This window comes from Nothobranchius furzeri, chromosome 2, assembly GCF_043380555.1.
Source record: "Nothobranchius furzeri strain GRZ-AD chromosome 2, NfurGRZ-RIMD1, whole genome shotgun sequence".
In the NCBI taxonomy this organism is placed as follows: domain Eukaryota; kingdom Metazoa; phylum Chordata; class Actinopteri; order Cyprinodontiformes; family Nothobranchiidae; genus Nothobranchius; species Nothobranchius furzeri.
Genome location: NC_091742.1, coordinates 67,869,743 through 67,889,252, shown reverse-complemented (window position 1 = coordinate 67,889,252; position 19,510 = coordinate 67,869,743). Strand labels below are relative to the sequence as shown.

The following is a 19,510-nucleotide window of genomic DNA, read 5'->3' as shown; positions in this document are numbered from 1 at the left end:
ACTAAGAGAAAGGACAGAAATAAAACTCAGTTAAACCTTTTGTAGATGTGATCCTACAGCACAACACCTCCTCAGCCGTGAAATTTAGGAAAACAATTTTGACAAGGTTCCAAAAAGTGGAAGACTTTATTTTTTTAATTAAAGAAGTCCAGCCAACTTTTAAAAAGAAAAATCCTCTAAGGCATGAACATAAATTTTCATTTTAATGGGGCACTCTTAAAAGAGAGTTTTTATCTTAAGGCCCATTTCCTGGTTACTTAAAGGTGCAATATGTAAGACTTTACTGTGATATAATCACAAAACAGTCTAATGTCTCACTCATGTTGGAAGGGAGGTTATGCTGAAACTGATTTCATTCTCAGCCGGCTGGGGGCTGTCAGCTTTTCTCCTTTCAAAATAAAAACAAAAAGAGGGATGTAGTCTGTGAGGTTGCCAAATCTGCAGCAAGCTTACACAGAAGCACAGAAATTTCTAATTTGACACCAGCAAGCAAGCGTTTCAAAATTATTTAAAGAACCAAAACAAACAGTAGAAACCCAGAAGTTCTTTCTTGCACCACAAGAAGCCATGACATATTTTTGTTTTAGTCTTAATACCAGGTGAACCAGGCTAGAGGCTAACAGTGCTAACAGTGAATTAGAAGCAAATAGTCAGCTCTAACTACTTTTTCAATTACCAGCAACTCAATTCTACAATGAAATGTATGTGTGAAGTGAGTAATGAGTCAGTCGTGACCTTAGTGTGAACTGGCTGTGACGAAAGAGTCCAAGGCCATGGTCTATTTAGTATGGGAGTGAGTCTGTTCCTTAAGCAAAAGAGTTTGCATATCTTGTTGTCTTGTTCTTAGGAGACCAGTTTGTCTAGGCTTCATCTGTAGTAAAGGAGCTGATAATTACTTCATGTAATGAGTTGTTCAGAACCATTTCAGCAAGCTAACAGCAAGAAGCAAGGCCATATTAACCATATGGGTGTAGCGTTGTGGTTTTATGCTCTTTTATGAAAGAGGAACCATGCTACGTATTAATTCGGAATATAAATTTTTAATAAATCAATAACCAAATTTTATATTGTTAAGAAGACTCAAAGGTTGTTTTCATCGATAAACTGATGATAATATCTGTGTGTCTGTGTTTCAGTTCAATGAGGAAACCAGTTTGAAGGATTAAAAGTTTTAATTCTTCAAATTAAACTAATGATTTTGAAAATTGACAAACAGGAAATAACAATCAACATTGGCAACTTTGTGGGACAATCTTTAACAGTTGATATGCTGTTCTTGCTCAAATAGACCTTCTGGTGAATTTATGAAGATTGAGAATGTCGTGACATGAATGCGTGTGTGAGTCTGATTTTGCTTCAGGAAGAAACAGGTGTCTGAGTGAAGTGATGGTTTGGATAAACTTAGTTCTTATCAGAGAACTGCATCAAACGCTAAAAACCGTGCTCTGTCTCACCGAACTCTTGTGGACCCTCTTTCGGATCCGGGCCGTGGAGGATGTTGTGGTTCATCCAGATGACACCGGCGGCTGACAGGAGACGTAGGTGTCGAACGGATCCGGTCCAGAGTTGCCCTCGGTACACGTGGATGGTAGAGCGTTTTGTCGATGTGCTTTCTTAAGTTAATTCACTCAGAAATCAAAAGAATCGGTAATGAGTCTTCGTTAGAAGTCGCGATTCAGCTATTCTGCCTGGCTTGGCAGGAACAGCTTGAGGGGGGGGGGGGGGGGGGGGGATTGAGCCAATGGGCTCCGTGCCCCCGTTAGCGGTTGTTCACACGTCCTCTCTCTTTCGTTGTCAAGCACGAACTGCAATCATAAGACTGAAACTTACCAAAAGCCTTTCTCTTCTCAAAGCAAACGTGTGCGTCAGCAAATGTGTTTTGGAGTTTAACTGTGAGAATCTGTGTGTGGGTGTGTGTGCTTGAGTGTGTGTGAAGGTCAGCAACAAACACTCTCAACATTATCTAATTATGGATTCATTAAATCTCTTATAATTACCCCAAAGCATAATAGTCATTCATTTGATTAAAACACATTTATAATGAGCAAATTGATTATTAAACTTTTAACATTCAAACCAAGAAAAGGAAGTTTAAACTTTATGTTTTGACTTGTTATGACTACTTGTCCATGAGAACTCCTTCTTCTGGTACCGCAGGTGGCAGATGTTATGGTTTCCTCCCAGACTCGCTGGCGTTCAGGTCTTAATCTGTGGGTGAAAGTTCTCAGCGACCCAGCTTTGACACAGCTGAGTCCAACACCACCTTTGTGACAGAAAACCCATATTTCCTCACGTTACATGGGCAACTGGGCAGTTGCCCAGGGGTCCACAAACTCTAAAGGGCCCAGGCCCAGGGCAGCAAGGGCACGAGCAAAATACTGTATCTGTAATCTCCCGCTTTATATTAAACTGGGTGACCATATGTCCTCTTTTCCCCGGACATGTCCACTTTTCACTCTCTGTCCGGGTGTCCGGGGGGTTCTTGTATTGATGAAAATGTCCGGCTTTTCATCCAGGAGCAGGGATCGAATTATGGGGGAGCTGTATATCCTACACATCCAGGGGAGCTGGATAAAACATTTTCTACCTATATTACACCATTTATGGACTCTTTTGAGCAGAGAGCACAGAGAGTGGCAGAGCGATGATCGTTGGTGCGCAGCGCTCCAGGCTGCTGCTTCCAGCGCACGGTCCATTCTCAAAGTGGCGCAACCAAAAAACTATAATTAGCACACGATCGTTCATGTCCGCACATGCTCTCTACTTTCTGTCTTATCTGTGCCTGAAGCGCTCTGCTACTGCGGAGCTCAACACCTGTGCTGTGGTGATTTCACCTCACTGACGCAGCATCGAAACGCACTCTCCGCTTTGCGGTCATGAGATCCCTTTGATCTGCTCAGAAGTAACTGATGAGGAGAAAAAGTAAGAATCCAGGCAGCAGCTTTTCTGGAGAGTTGAGAGGAGATGCAGGAAGATGAGAGACAGACAGGACAGGAAAATAGTTAAATAAAAACAAGAAAACAAAACAAAGTGTTGAAAAGTAAAATGTAGGTAGATTTATCCCCACTACACGTTTTTACCTGTATAAAACAATAAGTTACACACATGTCATATTTATACATCTGATACAGTTCAGATCACCTTCAAAACTCAGTCACACACCCAGGGCCGTTTCAAGACATTTTGGGGGCCAAGGCAAAATGCCCCCTCAATCATTACTGACATGTTCTAATATTATCAGATGAAGAACTAACTTATCAGACATGCTGTCTCATCTGCTTCTTTTCTAAACTTGCAAAAAGTAACAAAACCATTTGAAAGCCACTATTTGTGGATTCTCTGAAAGTTTCCATGGAGTGTGTGACAGCTTATTTTTTCATTGATCCTATCATCTAATCTCACAGCTGAAACAAGCATCCTTAATTATCTGTGCACAGGAAGCTTACCAATGCTGTAGTGAAAGAAAAGGTATAATAATTTATTATTAATAAAACCTTGTTGCAGCACTAAAGCAGAAAAATGAGATTTTGCAATAAATATGCTAAATATTTACATATGAATTGTTTTAGAGCCCTTTTATTGGCAGAATCTGATATTAGTTTAGTTCTTACAAAAAAATGGGTCCCAACGTGGTTTGTGTGGCGTTGCCATGGTGTGACGTCATAGGCACAGATCCCCTGTCCTCCTATTTGGAAATGGAAATATGATCACCCTATTAAACAGACTGTCCACCCGGGCTTTTGCGCTGCACAGAGACGCTTCGCTGCCTATGACTGAACGTCAGTTGAGAGTCAGTCTCTTGCAGACTGACCAATGAAGAGAGGGCCTCAAGTTAAGACCCTCTCCTCATTGGTCAGTCCTAACGAGGTGGGTCAAAGGTTACCCTGAGCAGATTACGTGATGTCAGGCATTCAAGTATTGAGTATATTTACTGCATATTACAGTAAAATATTCTGTTTGTGACCACATTATGGTGATCCTTGAGTCGTGATGATGGGGCCTTTTAATATTGTTGCCCAGGGTACAACAAAGTGTTAGTCTGGCCCTGGCAGGAAGGCACACAACCACAATTCCTTCAATTCTAGAGAAATATGTGACCTACAAAAGTGTAGTAAGTGCTCCCTATCGTAAAACACGTAAGAGTTCCAATACCAGAGATGGCAATGTATTTATCCACTTACCAACTTACTGAGTTTGACTTGTTTTTGCTTGGTATATAGAATCTGCTGGCATTGATTCATATCTGGCAACAGCCATGAAACTCACAGAACGGCAGTGAGAAAGCAATAGTTTTGCATAAAAATGGACTGCAGTAACCACATTTGACCACAGGGTGTCAGTCTTACAAATTGCACCTTGAAAGGTCAAAAACAAATAAATACTTAAATAACTTATCATATTAAACACACTGACATAAAACAATAATTAAAGACACATGAAAAATAAAAGTTAAAATGTGTCAAAAAATGAAGAAAATTCGGACTAAAAATGACATAAAGTAAAAACATAAGAGAAATTCTCACCAGTTGAGGAAAATCAAATTTATGAGTTAACGGGGCAAAACCAAAAATACTAAATGAGCAAGAAATATGTACAAAAAGAAAAAAAATTACTTATAAATAAAAGAAATGTGGGGCATTTAGGACTATGGAACAAAATCAAGAATATTTTAAAAGGGGAAATATTTTGATTTACAGTGAAAAAGAAAAACAAGCCAGTTTGGTTTTTTTTCCACTTGATTTAATCAGATTATTTTTATGTGAACACCAGTCTATTTTATTCAGTTCCAAAAGCAAAAACAAAGATTATTAAACATAACAAAGATGCCTTAACAAAAAACAACAAATACATAAAACTAAAGAAGCTTAACTGACTCAACATTTATATTATATTGCAGTCACATTTATTTTATAATCATTAATTACCTGAACATTCCCTCTTTTATTTATAATTTTATACAAAACAGGAATTTTTTAAAACAAGTTTGACAATTTAGAGAATTGTTTTAATACTTTTAAAAGATGCTTTATATCTTTGTTAGTGGTGTTTTCTACAAAAACAAATAAAAAATGTAAAAATTATTTTCATTTTAAAGTTATTTTTCAATTGCTAAAACTTGTGTAACTCTTAAGATATGCTGATTTTCTTTGCAGGTCTATTCTAACAGGATTATTCTCACCTACATCGGGAACAGCTCTCGTTAATGGATACGACATCCGCACCGACATGGACGTAATACGGAAGTACCTGGGAATGTGTCCTCAGCATAATGTTCTATTCAATGAGTGGGTGAATTATGAATTTCACAGGTGGTTGTCCATCCATACACTAACCTGCCCTCAGGACTGATTTGTCATACACAATAAAAGGGGAACTTGTGTGTGTGTGTGGAGGGGTGTTCTCTGTATTTTGGCCCCCCTACTGACTACTCTGGTGACCATATTTCCAACCATTATTCCATTTTAGTACATCTTTCCCACTTTTCACTTCTCCAAAGAAAAATCCCTTGAAACTTGTCTTACATCATAATTGCAACTGAGCACCAACAAATTATCCCCATTAATATTAATTCTAAATAGTAAAGCTTTCTATTGCCAGCAGGGTTAAGATATTCATGCAGGATCAGTATGTCATTATGATAAGTTGGACTCTAAGAAACAAATACAAGAAATACTAGTGCAACACTTGATTTTTGTAAGTTTTTGCACAGAAATATCAATTTCTTATATTTTGTGTTGCCAAAAGTGAAAAGATCACATTTTAACATATTTTCCAGGTTAACTGTAGAGGAGCACATTTACTTCTACGCCCGGCTGAAAGGGCGCAGCCACAGGGAGGTTGAATCCGAGATGGAACAGCTAATTAAAGACGTTGGTTTACCACATAAGCGTAAAGACCTCGCCAAGAACCTGTCTGGTGAGTGGTCGACTTACCAAATGCTGATCTGGTGCTTTCTTGTGTGCACGCTTGTTGCTCGAATCCCCACACATGCACATGCCACGTTCACTGTACCTTTATGCTGTAATTCATTGTCTGGGTGGGGGAGGGGAGCACGAGTGAACCCTATTTGACAAATTGTCCCCAAGTCACAGAATGCTTGTGAGCAAAATCACTGAAATATGACTTTCAAGGTTGATCTATGCTGACATTTCCACTACATCGCATGCATTTTGAAGAGCTTGTGAAGAGAGAGCAAACTAGAATTATGGCAGGAAAGTGTCTCTACTTCCAGGCCATCCATCAATTGGCTGCCTGCAAAAGGCAATAAAACACGGAAAGGTACATCTAGACATGTTTATTCCATAATCACTTCCCAATACTGCGTCCGTATTAAATTTGAAGGCTGACACTGATACATGGCTGTGAGGTGGGTGTTTTTTGTATACGCTACAGGTAGAATTACCCAATACAAACATGTCTGTTGTGCCTCCTTATGTGTTTCAGGTGGCATGCAGAGAAAACTCTCAGTGGCTATAGCGTTTGTCGGTGGGTCAAAAATCGTCATCTTGGATGAACCTACAGCAGGAGTAGATCCCTACGCTCGCAGGGGAATCTGGGACCTGCTGTTAAAGTACAAACAAGGTAAGGGATCTGGTCAAGGTTCTAAAGCATCCAGGGTATGGTAATCCTAAACCTACCGGCCCAGTACTGTTTCACTCTTTCCCTGCTACTTATACAAAGTTCACGATTGTTTTTGTTGACTTCACACATGATGGGTATGGCCACAACGAACGTCCCATCATCAGTTATGCAGGGAGGGGGATTCTGTCACTTTGGCTGGGTGGGCTCTCCCGTTAAAATAAATAGAAGCAGCAGAAGACAACAAACAGGTTGGTCCATATAGTATGGATGTGACGATTGACCAAAGGACACACAATGTTCACAATGCATTGGGATCAATAGAGAAACTGTAGACCAGTGCAGTTTGGGGGTTACATTCAGCAGTATCATGTCTTTCTAAAACCTGTCATTTTCTGTAGGAATCCTTATCACTCCCCATGTTTATGCCAAAATGATACCAAACTGCCAGTAGTTAACAACATTTCAGGGCAACTCATCAAGCATTAAGCTATCAACATTTGTAAAACGAATCAGTATTTTTGGGGTTGGCTATGCTCACTTGTCAGTGGCAAGTGGAAGTGGTAAAAGTTGAAACACTCAAATAGGGTGCAAAACTCCATTTATGTCAGTAATTCAACTTAGACTGAGAGACCATCTAAAGGTCCAGGAATGCTTTGCAGGTGTTCTGGATTCATTAGCTGGTCAGTGTGTGACACATTAGCTGTTTTTACAGGAGCATAGTGTTTGCAAAATGGGATTTGCCACGGCTCTCTAGGGAGGATAAAGTTTGTTTATAAGATCAGACCGTGGCGGTAATGTGGCGCAATTGTCGCAATTTTATAAAGGATTAGGTGATGGCGGCATGAAGGGGGTATGGGGCGGTCTCTGTGCTGCTGCAGACTTCCGTTTATCTTGGACATGACTTGCTTTTTATTGTGATTGAAGCCGTGATCGTTAAGTTTTTTTAACAAGCAGTGTCTATCCCCATCAGTCCCTGTGCAGTCTCTGGTGATCTGAGCTTCAGCTCCAACAGAGAGGCTCGTGGAGCGCTGCGGCGCTCCAGTTTGCCATCTCAGCTGATTTTGTTCAAAAAGCAAACCTTATTGCCCGTGTTTACTTTCATTTTCAATAAATTTGCCAGCCAGAGATCAGTAATAACTCCCCACGTCATCATGACATCTGCCTCTGTTGAGCCAGGGTGCATGTGTCAGACCATTGTCACAATATCACTACCGAGTGAGGCAGAACGAGTGCTGCAAAATGTGCGCGTTTTATATACATACCATTGTGGTAATATTACGCCGATTTGCCGGCATGGTGTGTCTTGTAAAAAGGGCTGCTGAGTCTTGAACACTGAACTTTTTGCACTATTCTGATTGTCTGAGGTTTTGAATGTGGGATTTTCATGAAACTGTAATCCAGAATCATCACAGTTATAACAAATAAAGGCTTGAAATATGATGCTTTGCATGGAATGAGTCGGTCTCATAAGTTAGTTTCACCTTTTAAGCTGAATTACTGACAAATTAACTTTTGCACAGTATTCTAATATTTTGATTTTCGCTTGTATTATACAGTTACAGAAATACAAGCAATAGTTACTTTGTGAGAGTTTTGTTTAAAACCAGCCATGACACATTTTGTCTAGAGTGAAACAATCTTCACTCCAAAAGGTAAAGTCAACGTTTTAAGCTAACGTGTCATTTATTCCTTGGGTTAAAATAACGTTTAGCTGCCATTACACATTTCAGCTCCATGTCTGGTAAATGGCCTTTTATGTAGCACCTTCTAGAGATCTACAACCCCCCAAGGTGCTTTACAATACACAAACCATAAACCCTATCCGAGTTTGAACAATTTGAGTGTTTTGTATGGTCAGTTGTCTGTAGCAGGCACAGAGACACAAGTAAAAACATTATCACCTTTCTTTCACCTTTTGACTTTAGGCAGTAACAAAGCTGAAGCAATAAGAAACTCATTAGGCCAATAAAACACCTATATTTGCCAGGAAAGTACTTTTCCCCAGCCTTTTTGTCAGCAATACTCAATAGAAGACCCACAGAAATTGTGAATTTGTACATAAACAGATCGAAGTGGAGGTGAAGATAAGTAGCTTTTATTGACCGAGTCCATAATTGTAGGCCAAATTAGTCGCCCTGTCCCTCTCTGGCTCTGTGTGCATCGTTAGTGGCTCTAAGCAGAGCGTTGTAGTTGCACTTTCTCTCAACAGATGTCTAAATGTTTAATGTGCACTGAGTGACATTCCGCCCTCACTGTCATTAGCATCCCCCTCTCTCTAATCAAGCCCTTTCACTCCGTTCGGTGGCTGCAGATAACTCTGTTATAATGAGAACCCCCCACATTCCACGCTCTGGTCGGGTCCAATGATTCATGTTTTGTTCCTCTCCGCTTTTATTTGAGCCACAATGTCACGCTGGATTGTCGTTAAGCAACGGAAAAGGAGAAAAATAGCGGCTACAGGCTGTCCATGTGTAAGAAAAAGTGAAGGCTGAAATTAGACTTCACACTACAGTTGATCACAGCTAATTAAATCTGGAGGTTTTTCACATGGACGGGTGGACCGCAGTGCCCTAAGTGGGTGTAGGTTTGATTAAACTGGGTAGCTGCCTATTTGTTTGGTGGCCGCTCACACTCGCATCTCAAAATTGCTTTGGAAACAGGAAGTATGATAATAAATGTGTGCCTTCACATTTGAGATTAAATCCTCAGTTCATGTCTGTGTGTATGAACCCGATCAATCCTTTCGAGAGGAGATGATCATCATGATACTTTAATACTAACAATTAAATCTGAGTTTAATTGTTCCTACTGTCGTTCTGCATTAGAAAATAAGGTTTAAAACCAAAAAAAAGAGAAAAGTATGTGGTTTTATTAATACTATCCATCAGTAGGAACTGATTACTCCTAAATTACCCCACTCGTTGTATTATATTATACATAAGACCCCGAGAATCACTTTAATAGAACCATTTTTAACCTCATGCCTTCAACGTTGTGCAGTTTTGTTGTGCTATTTCAATATTAGATTATTGGCATCAAATAATGTGTTTACTGAAGCACTGAAAAACATTAGGACTTCCATTAATGGGCATTTAAACAGAGATTATTTAATTGACTAATGTTTTGAATAATTAACTTTCCCTTAATGATTGCGTTTCCTTAAAAAAACTAAATCAACCAGTTAAATGAAATAAATTTTTATTGAAGTGAATTTTAGGATTTAGTTTAGACCAGAAAATCAAATTATATCATGGTATAAATGATCAGCATAAAGTGCCAATTGCAGTATGATAAAAATAAACTCAACATATTATTATGTTTTAAATAACAAACCCCCTGAAAGTCAGCATGTTGAGAATGCTTCTCCTTTTTGAGCTTCAACTTGACATTTGGAGATAATAAAAAATGTAACTCAATTTGAGTAATATATTGTATTTAATTTTGAATTTGAGTCAGATGGGAATATTTAGCTAATAACATTTATTTTGTTATTAAATTAGCATAAAATGTATTTGATGTTCCATAAAGGCTGCTACAAGATGGCACAGTGCTCATCAAAGGTGGGCTCAGATTTTAGTCTAAAAGTTCATTTAGACATTTTGGGATTGGAAAACAAAGCAGACGTGTTTAATTCCATTGAGTGTATGAAGCTGTTCCTCCTATGTAGCTGCTCAAGCATCATTTCAGAAACCTAGCACTGCAAGTAAACCAATTGTATATATATATATATATATATATATATATATATATATATATATAAACATCCCATACATTAGACTTCTGTCAAAAAAAGAAAGAAGCTCATTCACAAGAACTGAGCTGCCTGTGACTGCGATAGGACAAAGAAAAGGACTACAGCAACACTCACTGCTTGTTAAGATTATTCAAAATGACAAACGCTTATGACAATAACTTATATTTCATAAAAAGCGACATCTAAATAGTTTCAATGGTAGTGGTTTTTTTTTTCTTTTAATCAATTTTGCTCTGGAAGGTGTAAAATAGCATGATACAGGTCCTGTAAAGAAACAACGTGTAGTTTTTACTGGAAATTTCTGGAAATATCCATAAAATCATTGTTGAAAATGAATAAAATGACGTCCAGTTGTTAAATATTGGCCGCTTCGTAACATATAACCATAAAGATCAGGTGCAAAGTGCATAGGGACTGGGTCTAGCATCTTTGGGGGACATCATATTAGATGCCATGTTTCCTTCTGGCCAGCTCAGAGTCCTGCGCCCGTTGATGATGTCACACTAGATGACTGGCTGGATGTACGACTTACGAAAGTTATGTTACCGCATTCAAAAACATTTAGGCAGTAAGAAACATAAATTTAATAAGAAAACTGCTAAACTCTTTCCAAAACCTATGTAACAAAAGAGAATTGAAAAAGAGATGGAATATATTTTGGCCGAGCGGTATTGTCATAGTATGATGACATCATGGGCAGATGCAGGACTCCGAGCAGATCTGAAAACTACAGTGCCAGACAAATAGCATCGTCATTGCATTCTGCCGATGGAATTTACTGAAGGACCATCAAAGTCTGAGAAGTCACACAGAGGTTGTAGCTTTCTGCTCCACAGGTAACAACATTTGTTGTAATGTTTTTTAAACTAGTGACAGTCACAGCGAAAAACATTTACGTCATCAGGAAACTACACACTACCACTTTAATAAAACACTTCATTTATTGTGTGAATTACATTCCAACGAGAATGCATGAAGCAACAAATGTGCAATAAGGGTTCATTAAATAATTTCAACACCTTTAAATTTCTTTTCTGCTTTTACGAAATCCAAGCATATTATTTTACTAAACCTCCTTGCACTGCTGATTCTGAATGCTGCAACTGTAGTCCTGTGCAATGTATACTGTATTTTCTGTTGAAAAACGGATTATTATTTGAGTGAAATCAATGTTGGAGTACAAATGGGAGTAAAATGTAGCAGTATGTCGATATAGAAGGCTACACTGACATTTTATGATTTAAAAATGTATTTTTAAACTTCTTTAAAGAAATAATTCTAAAGAAATTTTTTTTTGTTTAATTTTTTTAAATTAAACATCAATTAATTGCCTGTTTGAATTACTTTCCCTGCTTCAACACAGCTAATTGTAATGGCCAAAACGTGTTAAACGTGACCTGTTAACATAAGCCCATCAGTCACTTCCTGATCAGGTGTGCTGAAGCAGAGAACATTTAAAACATGCAGGGCAGTAGCCCTTCAGGTCCGCGGTGTGGAGAAACAGATTTGTTTTAACTGAGGTGATGAGCTGAGGGCTAGTCAGAGTGGGGCCAAGCCTGGATAACTGTGGTCCTAAAATAAAATCTCCAGAGACAAATCTCCGTTATGCCATTCAGGTAAACCTTTACATCAATAATTTTGCATTCTGTTTAAATGGAATTTTGAAATATTTGCATCAGAATTTAGCGGTAGAGCTAACTAGCTGTAGCATGTCTGGTTCAGTAACACCAGCCTGTAACAGTATTTCTTCTTGGCTGACTGTGTGATGCAAAACTGACTAAAGTACAAGAACTTTTTTTTACAGTATTCACAATTTTTGAGTTTGAGATGATGGTCTTTGCCTTGACTAGTGGTTAGCTCATCAATCCTGTCTTATGTAATCTCTGTTTCTCCAAATTGAGGTTGGTCAATCTACATAACCGGCTTTCAATTCTCTGAAACATCTTTTTAATGATTTATTAATAACTTAAAGTGAGACAACATTTTGACATTTTAGTCTAATGTATAGCAAACGGGTACAGACCGCTCCTACCAGCAGCCAGACTGTGTTCACGTGTGAAATTTAAGCCAGTTAGCAAACACCTTAGCCTAAGCATGGAGCCATCTGTTTGTCGTAACTCAACAGAAAGGTCATAAAAGTTGTTGGGATCATTTCAAAATGTATTGATTCTGAGTGCCACTAACACCCTTTAATACAGTTTGGCTCAATAACTCATCAATGTCTGTTTTTTTTTTATTCGTCCAGCCTTTTTCAGCCACTGTGAAATCCATTTCTATCAGGTTGATTTAGAATGAAAGGAAGCCAAATAACAGAATCTAGTGTTCTCACCTCGCTGTAGACCGGTAATTTACCTGAACACACCCAACTCTAGTTGATATACTACTTTTTGCTGTAATGCGCCACAACATGCTATAAATCAGAATCCCTTTGTGGGCCATCTGTACTCCAAGTGCATTTATTTATTCTTTACTCAGCTCACAGATGATTCAGTGCTTTGTGAACTTCTCTTTCTTTATTCCCAGATGGAAAAAATAAAATAAAATCCTCCAAGAAAAATTATCTTAAGTTTGAGCATCTCATGCAAAATGATCTGGGTGGTTAAGCAAACCCTTCAGAAGCATAACGCCTCCCTCCGTATGGTAGCTCAGGTATTTTATTTCAATTTTTATTGAGAGAGAGACACTCTTTCTAGGCATAGCAGTACTTAACAGCCAGAGGAAGGATTTAGCCGCTCAGCTGGTGGCAGAGTGTGTAAGGAGGGTGGAAATAGTTGGCCAAGCAGAATGTCTGCATCAAGCTGCAGTGAATGGCCTCTGAGTGCGCCCTTGTCCCTGGGAAAATGTGACCTGCGAGGATACAGATTTAGCTCTATGCAGGAAAAAAAAACTGCGCTCAGCAAAGCACCTGACCCTTTGCAACAAACACCCCCGACGGCGAAGAATGGGCGAAAACTCGTGTTTGTGCTAAATTTAGTGAGGTGATATCTTGCAGGTATAAAGGTGTTTTCTTTGCTGTAGATTCTAGAGGAAAAGCAGCTCAGGGACTCAGATATTATGTTCAGCCATTGTGGAAATAACACTTTAGTGTTATCTATCCATCCATCCAGCCATCCATCCATCCATCCCTTCCTCCCTCCCTCCCCTGCAATACTTAGATCTACCGGTAAAGGCACGAACACATGATTTGACGCTGTGGGTGACAAAGGTAGAACTTTAAAAATCATGTGTATCAAAAGTAAAGCAGATAGTGCTGTTTGATCATTTTTTAGCATTTCTGTGTATCCTGGCAGAAATGATAAGTCATTTTTTAGAACTGCAGCAGTAGACTGCTTCAGACTTCCCATAGAGAAAAAATTCTTTGACCCGAAGGTCATTTCAGCAACAGTTTGGGTGGACTTGAGCAATGCATCTGGCTCCATAAAGTGGATTTTCACTCAGAAACCTTTCCAAGGAAGCAGATTTTTTCTGGGGTTCCTTCTTTACTATTTCCACTAAAAGAACCTGGAACAAATCCAATGACCTGGGTAGAAATTTGCAACGGAAAACTTGGTAGGTCAACACATTCTCACACCCAAAGCGTCAAAAAATGATGCGTGTGACCAAGCGTCAAAATATGACGATCAGGGTGCCTCAGCGAGGCAGGGAGAGGACGCGTAGGGACATGCGGGGACACGTGTCACTGCGGGCGTCGGATACTGACACCCGCGGTGACATGGACATCATTCCTCAAACTTCTAGCAATTTAACCTTCCCCTCACCCCCATCCTAACCTTAACTCAGTGATTTTCAATTAAGCTTTGCATGCGCAAGCTGGTTAAGGTTAGAATGGGGGTGAGGGGAAGGTTAAGTAGTTCACAAGTCGGTCAAATGTCCGTCTCACCACAGGCGTCGGATACCAACGCTCTGGTACTGAGTGTCCCTGCGCGTCCTCTGTCGACGCGCTGGAGCACCCTGATCGTCATATTTTGACGCTTGGTCACACGCGTCATTTTTCGACACTTTGGGTGTGAGAATGTGTTGGGCAGGTGGGACGTTTGGAATAACTGGAAATTTTCTGCGTGGTGGAGCACCACTTAGTTCTGTTTGGGAGAGTATACCTATCATTCCCAATGACCATCAGTTAGAAATTTTACAAACCAACTAATTGCAGTTTGACATGGAAACATTTTTCACATCTTCTCTAATGTTACAACACAGCTGAAAACCTCTTGATGGCACAGGGTGAATAAATACCAGGGTGCAAAGAATTGTGTCACACAGTTCTAACGTGTCTTAAGCTTTTGTGCAACGGCCTTGGCCCCTTTAGGGTGAAAATACGTAGCTCCTACACTTTGACTGGTGGTAAATGGAACTCCTTTGGACATTTTTTTGTTACCAAATAACGTTGTTTGTCAGGAAAACCATTTGGTGATAAGACCACTACTCCATGTGCCACTTTTACATAGAAAAGCTATTGATGAATTAATGATAAATGACCTGTAGTTGTATAGAGCTTTCTTGAGTTAGGACTCCAAATCACTTTACTCTACAGTTACACACACTGAGGGTGATAAGCTACACCAGTGCAACTGGCTCCTCTGACTACAGACAGCAGGCAAGGAGGGTGAAGTGTCTTGCCGAAGGACACACCAACTGGTACTGATGAAGTCGGGGTTCAAACCAGCAACCCACTGTGCCACTGTCGCCCTGTAAAAATTAAAACCAAAAGTTCATCTGATTGAATGCACAAAGCCATTGAATGGTCTGATGTGTAATATTACATTAAGAAAGAGCTTGCTTTTACTACTTAGGTTGTGTGTCCTATGTTGGAATAATGATATGTTCCATCGTTAATGTCAGGTTAGCTAGTAGTTTCATATTATTCATCAACAATAACAGGATGTAAAAAGACTCAGAAACAGGTCAAATCCTCATACATTTGTAATAATGTAGGTACTTCCATATAGCATGAGGACCTTTTAACAATACATGACACTGTTGATAATTTCACTGGTTTTGCACCATTTGTTACACCAAAAGGGGAGTGGCCATTTAAAGAAGCAGGAATATATGTGACATTGCTTCTATCCATGGCAATTACCAACACATTTTTCTACCAATTGGTTAAAAAATCCATTTATGTTTATGTTATGTTTATTCGTTTAGCAGACGCTTCAATCCAAAGCGACTTACAATTTATAACCTATAGGGCGTGTTGTGATCTGTGGGTGAAACCGAAGTACCAGGAGGAAACCCACGCATGCATGGGGAGAACACGCAACTCCACGCAGAAAGGCTGCAGCCGAGTTTCGAACCTGCAACCTTCGTGCTGCGAGGCAACAGTGCTAACCACTGCACCACCATGCAGCTCATTTAATAACAATCAAACTTAAAATCCATCTTTAAGGATCATTTAATGTTTTTGGCTCACTCAATGTTAAATAATGATGACTAAATGGAGAAAGATGTTACCTTTTAGGGATTTTTCCCCTGTGATAGAGGTAGCAGGTTAAATGTTTTCTGCGCTGAAACATTTCCTGGATCAAACGTCCTCTGTGATCCGGCTCTCATGCAGGCTGCAGAGACAGGACCATGCTGTGACTTCATTATGGGTCTGACTAGGTTTTTCTCTTTTTTTGGCTTTCTGGGGTATGTGATAATTAATGTGTTATCTGATACAGCATGATATAAAAGGATTAGAGCACCTGTGAATAATTTTGCGATCCGTGCTGCATTTGTTTTTGAAATTGCATTCAGTGTTATGGCGTTGGAATAAAAGTGCTCAGACAATGACAAAACAAACTAGAGCTGGGGTGAAATTCAGCCCTGGGGAAATGTGGGAAAGCAGAGCTATGGATGGCCTTCATCATCATTTTAATTTTGTCCCAGATTCCCGCCCACACGCTCTTCTTGAGTTGGCTCTGTTGCTATGCTCATAAGCCTTGGAAAAAAAAAGTGAACACAGCGGAATAGACACTAAGAAGATAAGTGACTAACATGCAGGGACAGATTGTGATGTTGGCTTCATTTGAGTGAGTCCGCGTGAGTCCTGTGTGGCTTCTTCTAAACAAAAACACCACGTGTTGGAATAAAAAAATGTAAATGCTGCTCCAGATGTTTTATTGTTAAACTGATCTCTTGTCTTTACAGAGGAAATCTTTTCTCTTTCTCTCATCAGGTCGAACAATCATCTTGTCAACACACCACATGGACGAAGCAGACATCTTGGGGGATCGCGTTGCCATCATCTCCCATGGAAGGATGCGATGCTGCGGCTCCTCGCTCTTCCTGAAGAAGAGTTTTGGCAGCGGCTACTATCTCACTCTGGTCAGAAGTGGAACAGAGAAGATGTCTGCTCAACGGGGCAATGTCACACAAACCCAGGCTAAGGAGACACAACCGGTAGGCATGTGTGATTAGCAGAGATTTAGTTGGGTGGTTTGTTCTTGAATAACTGGTCAAAGTCAGTCAGTACTTTTCCACTGTTCAAGTATTCCATAGATGCTTTCAACGTGGTAGGCTAAATTTATGTTTACTGATCTGTATTATAACAGTACCAATTAGGATAAATAAGTGCATAATTTTTTCTAAGGAACAGTTATTAAAATATAATTATTAAAATATATTTCTCTTTAATTACATAAGTCTGCTTTAAGATTTCTGTAACCCACCTTTCAACCCTGCTCAGTTAGCTTTTAAATTAGGTGTTACATTGGTCAACATCTGATTTAAAGACATCCCTCTAAACTTTTTAATGTCTAATGAAAAATGTAGAATTTAATATTATGAGTTAAACCATTATTCATTTCACATCTCTTCAGTGTAATCTGATGGAACCACTTTATCTGTGACAGAAGCTACAGTACATTGTGATGTAGTGAAAAGTAGACTCCAAGGCACTTATTTGTCTTTTCATTTTAGTTTTTGTTGTTTGACAAAATGATGTTCCAATGATCCTAGGAGCTAAGTTGTGTGAGGCTTTATATCTCTGGCGGGGTCACCCATGGCAAACGGGTCCTAGGTGAAGGATCAGACAAAGCGCAGCCCATGGACCCCTTATGAAGACAAACTTAAATGGAAACAGTGTTTCCTCGCCCAAATGCGGGTCACTGAGGCCCCCCTTTGGAACCAGGCCTGAAGTTGGGGCACGTTGGTGAGCGCCTGGTGGCCGGCGTTTTACCAGCCAGGCACAGACCAAGGAGGAGACATGGGTCCCCTTTCCATGAGCTCACCATTCATGGGAGGGGCCAAATATTATTAAATATTACCCTAATTCTTAGACTACAGGGATGGAGCAATACTATTTGCAGATAGCTATGCTTATTTAGACTAAATAAATTATTTTGCAAACTAATGTAGACATGGAAGAGGCCAGTTTACACCTACAGTCAAAGATGATGTTTTTAGAAAAAAGCATTTGAGAAAATAACAATAATTATGAACTCATTTCTATGCAAATTATCTCTATAAATAAAGCTCTTTGTGTATTTTTACACTTTAAAAAGTGTCACAGGTTGACAGATTTCCAAACTGACCAATCATTGATCAATGCATGCAGCTTCATTTCAAACATTTGAATGGAAACTTGTTGATGCCTGTTATGTGATTAATGTTTGACAGGAGTCGTCAGAGAGGCCTTGTTCATTATTCTAAGTGGTAAGGTATGATAAAGCCTTTCTAATCCAATTCTGATTAACAGGAGACAGACTGTCCTTGCAGGGACAGTCTGGATGAGGGCATTGGCAGTCACACGTGGGACAACTCAGATCTGACAGGTACAAGCTTCAAATACTCCCATACCACAATTAGCATCATGTCAACTAACAACATAAAGACGTTTTACATTATGAACTTTGACACTTCTCATATAATCTTTCTACAAACATTTTGGCATCTTGATCACAATTATTACATCTTAAAGTTACTGTGTGTGTTTTCCCTGGTGATGGGGCAGTACATAATTAAACCGTTGCAAGCAAGCAGTGCTTTAGTGTAAGTAAGACCTTCACAACGGATGGCAATTAGGGTCAAAAATCCCTGGGAGCGCGACCTCCAGCAAAATGACAAGAACATCAGACTCTCTTTCATGACTGGCAGTGAGCAATGAGGTAAATGTGTAAAACGTTTATGAATGGGGAAGGTTTTTTAAGTGATTATTAATAATCAGTAAATGCATTTTGTCCTCACCGACTCCAAATATGGCGCCACCCAGAGACTTGGACCTGCTCCCTTGTATTGGACATGATTTTTTTGGTTATGTGTTACGAAGATGCCAATATTTTTCAACAACTGGGCTTCTTTAATTTATTTTCAACAACATTTTGATGGATATTTCCAGAGATTAATGGTAAAAACTACACATTGTCTCTTAAAGTGTGTTTTTATGTTAAAATAAGAAAAGACAGACATGTTTTATACTGTATCACTTGTAAATATCCTGAACTGTTTTTTCCCATTGCTGATATTTTATTTACAGCAAAAGAAATGTTATTCAATTAAATTATTTATCATATGTTCCCACTTAAATGGACAAAATTCTATTGAAATTTATTATTAATGCATCTAAATTGATTATGTATTTGAGCTGGAATAAGTCAAATTATAACTGAACTGAATTAAATTGTCAGTGTATGTTAAATGAATTAACTAAATAGTATTTAACTGAACTGAATGAAATCTGACAGAGATCTTGTTCTTGGTCTGGATTTATAAAGTCCTTCTTTTTTTAATTGCTCATCCATCCATTCATCCAAAAGGCATTTTTTAAAGACAACCCATCTGTTATGGGTTAAATAAGAAAAATAAAATAAAACAAAATTAGGAAAAAACTGTACTGAGATTATGAATTATCAAGACTGTGTTCAAGTTAACATTAAACCTAACTTATTTTTATAGGTTTTTTTTATTTAGTTACAACATTGTGAATAGTCTGATCATGCATTAACTTGTGAGGGTATTTTAAACTATAACAAATTCTCAGGAATGGTGGTAATCTGGGTCACCTTGATCTACGCAGTACTTTACTTTCTGACTTTGATTATAGTACATGCTGTGTAAAGTAACTTTCTCTCAGTCTCTGACTCATGATACAAGAAAAAAAGTATAAATTTGCACCATTTTAGATGGTATGGAAAAATAAGCTTCATTATACCATAAAATTACCATATTCCTATGTATTTCTATGTGAAACTGCAC

General features: G+C 38.9%; 1 protein-coding gene across 2 annotated transcripts in view; it reads left to right on the top strand.

Moving 5' to 3' along the window:
• The window catches only part of LOC107377411 (phospholipid-transporting ATPase ABCA1), a 324,049-nt gene that overhangs the window by 123,434 nt on the left and 181,105 nt on the right, over nucleotides 1-19,510 (top strand). For both annotated transcript variants that reach the window (XM_054747824.2, XM_015946964.3), the window contains exons 20-24: nucleotides 5,154-5,285; nucleotides 5,777-5,916; nucleotides 6,445-6,582; nucleotides 16,494-16,717; nucleotides 18,015-18,090. In XM_054747824.2, coding sequence (XP_054603799.2) covers nucleotides 5,154-5,285; nucleotides 5,777-5,916; nucleotides 6,445-6,582; nucleotides 16,494-16,717; nucleotides 18,015-18,090 — 710 coding nt within the window. The remainder of the gene's footprint in view (nucleotides 1-5,153; nucleotides 5,286-5,776; nucleotides 5,917-6,444; nucleotides 6,583-16,493; nucleotides 16,718-18,014; nucleotides 18,091-19,510) is intronic.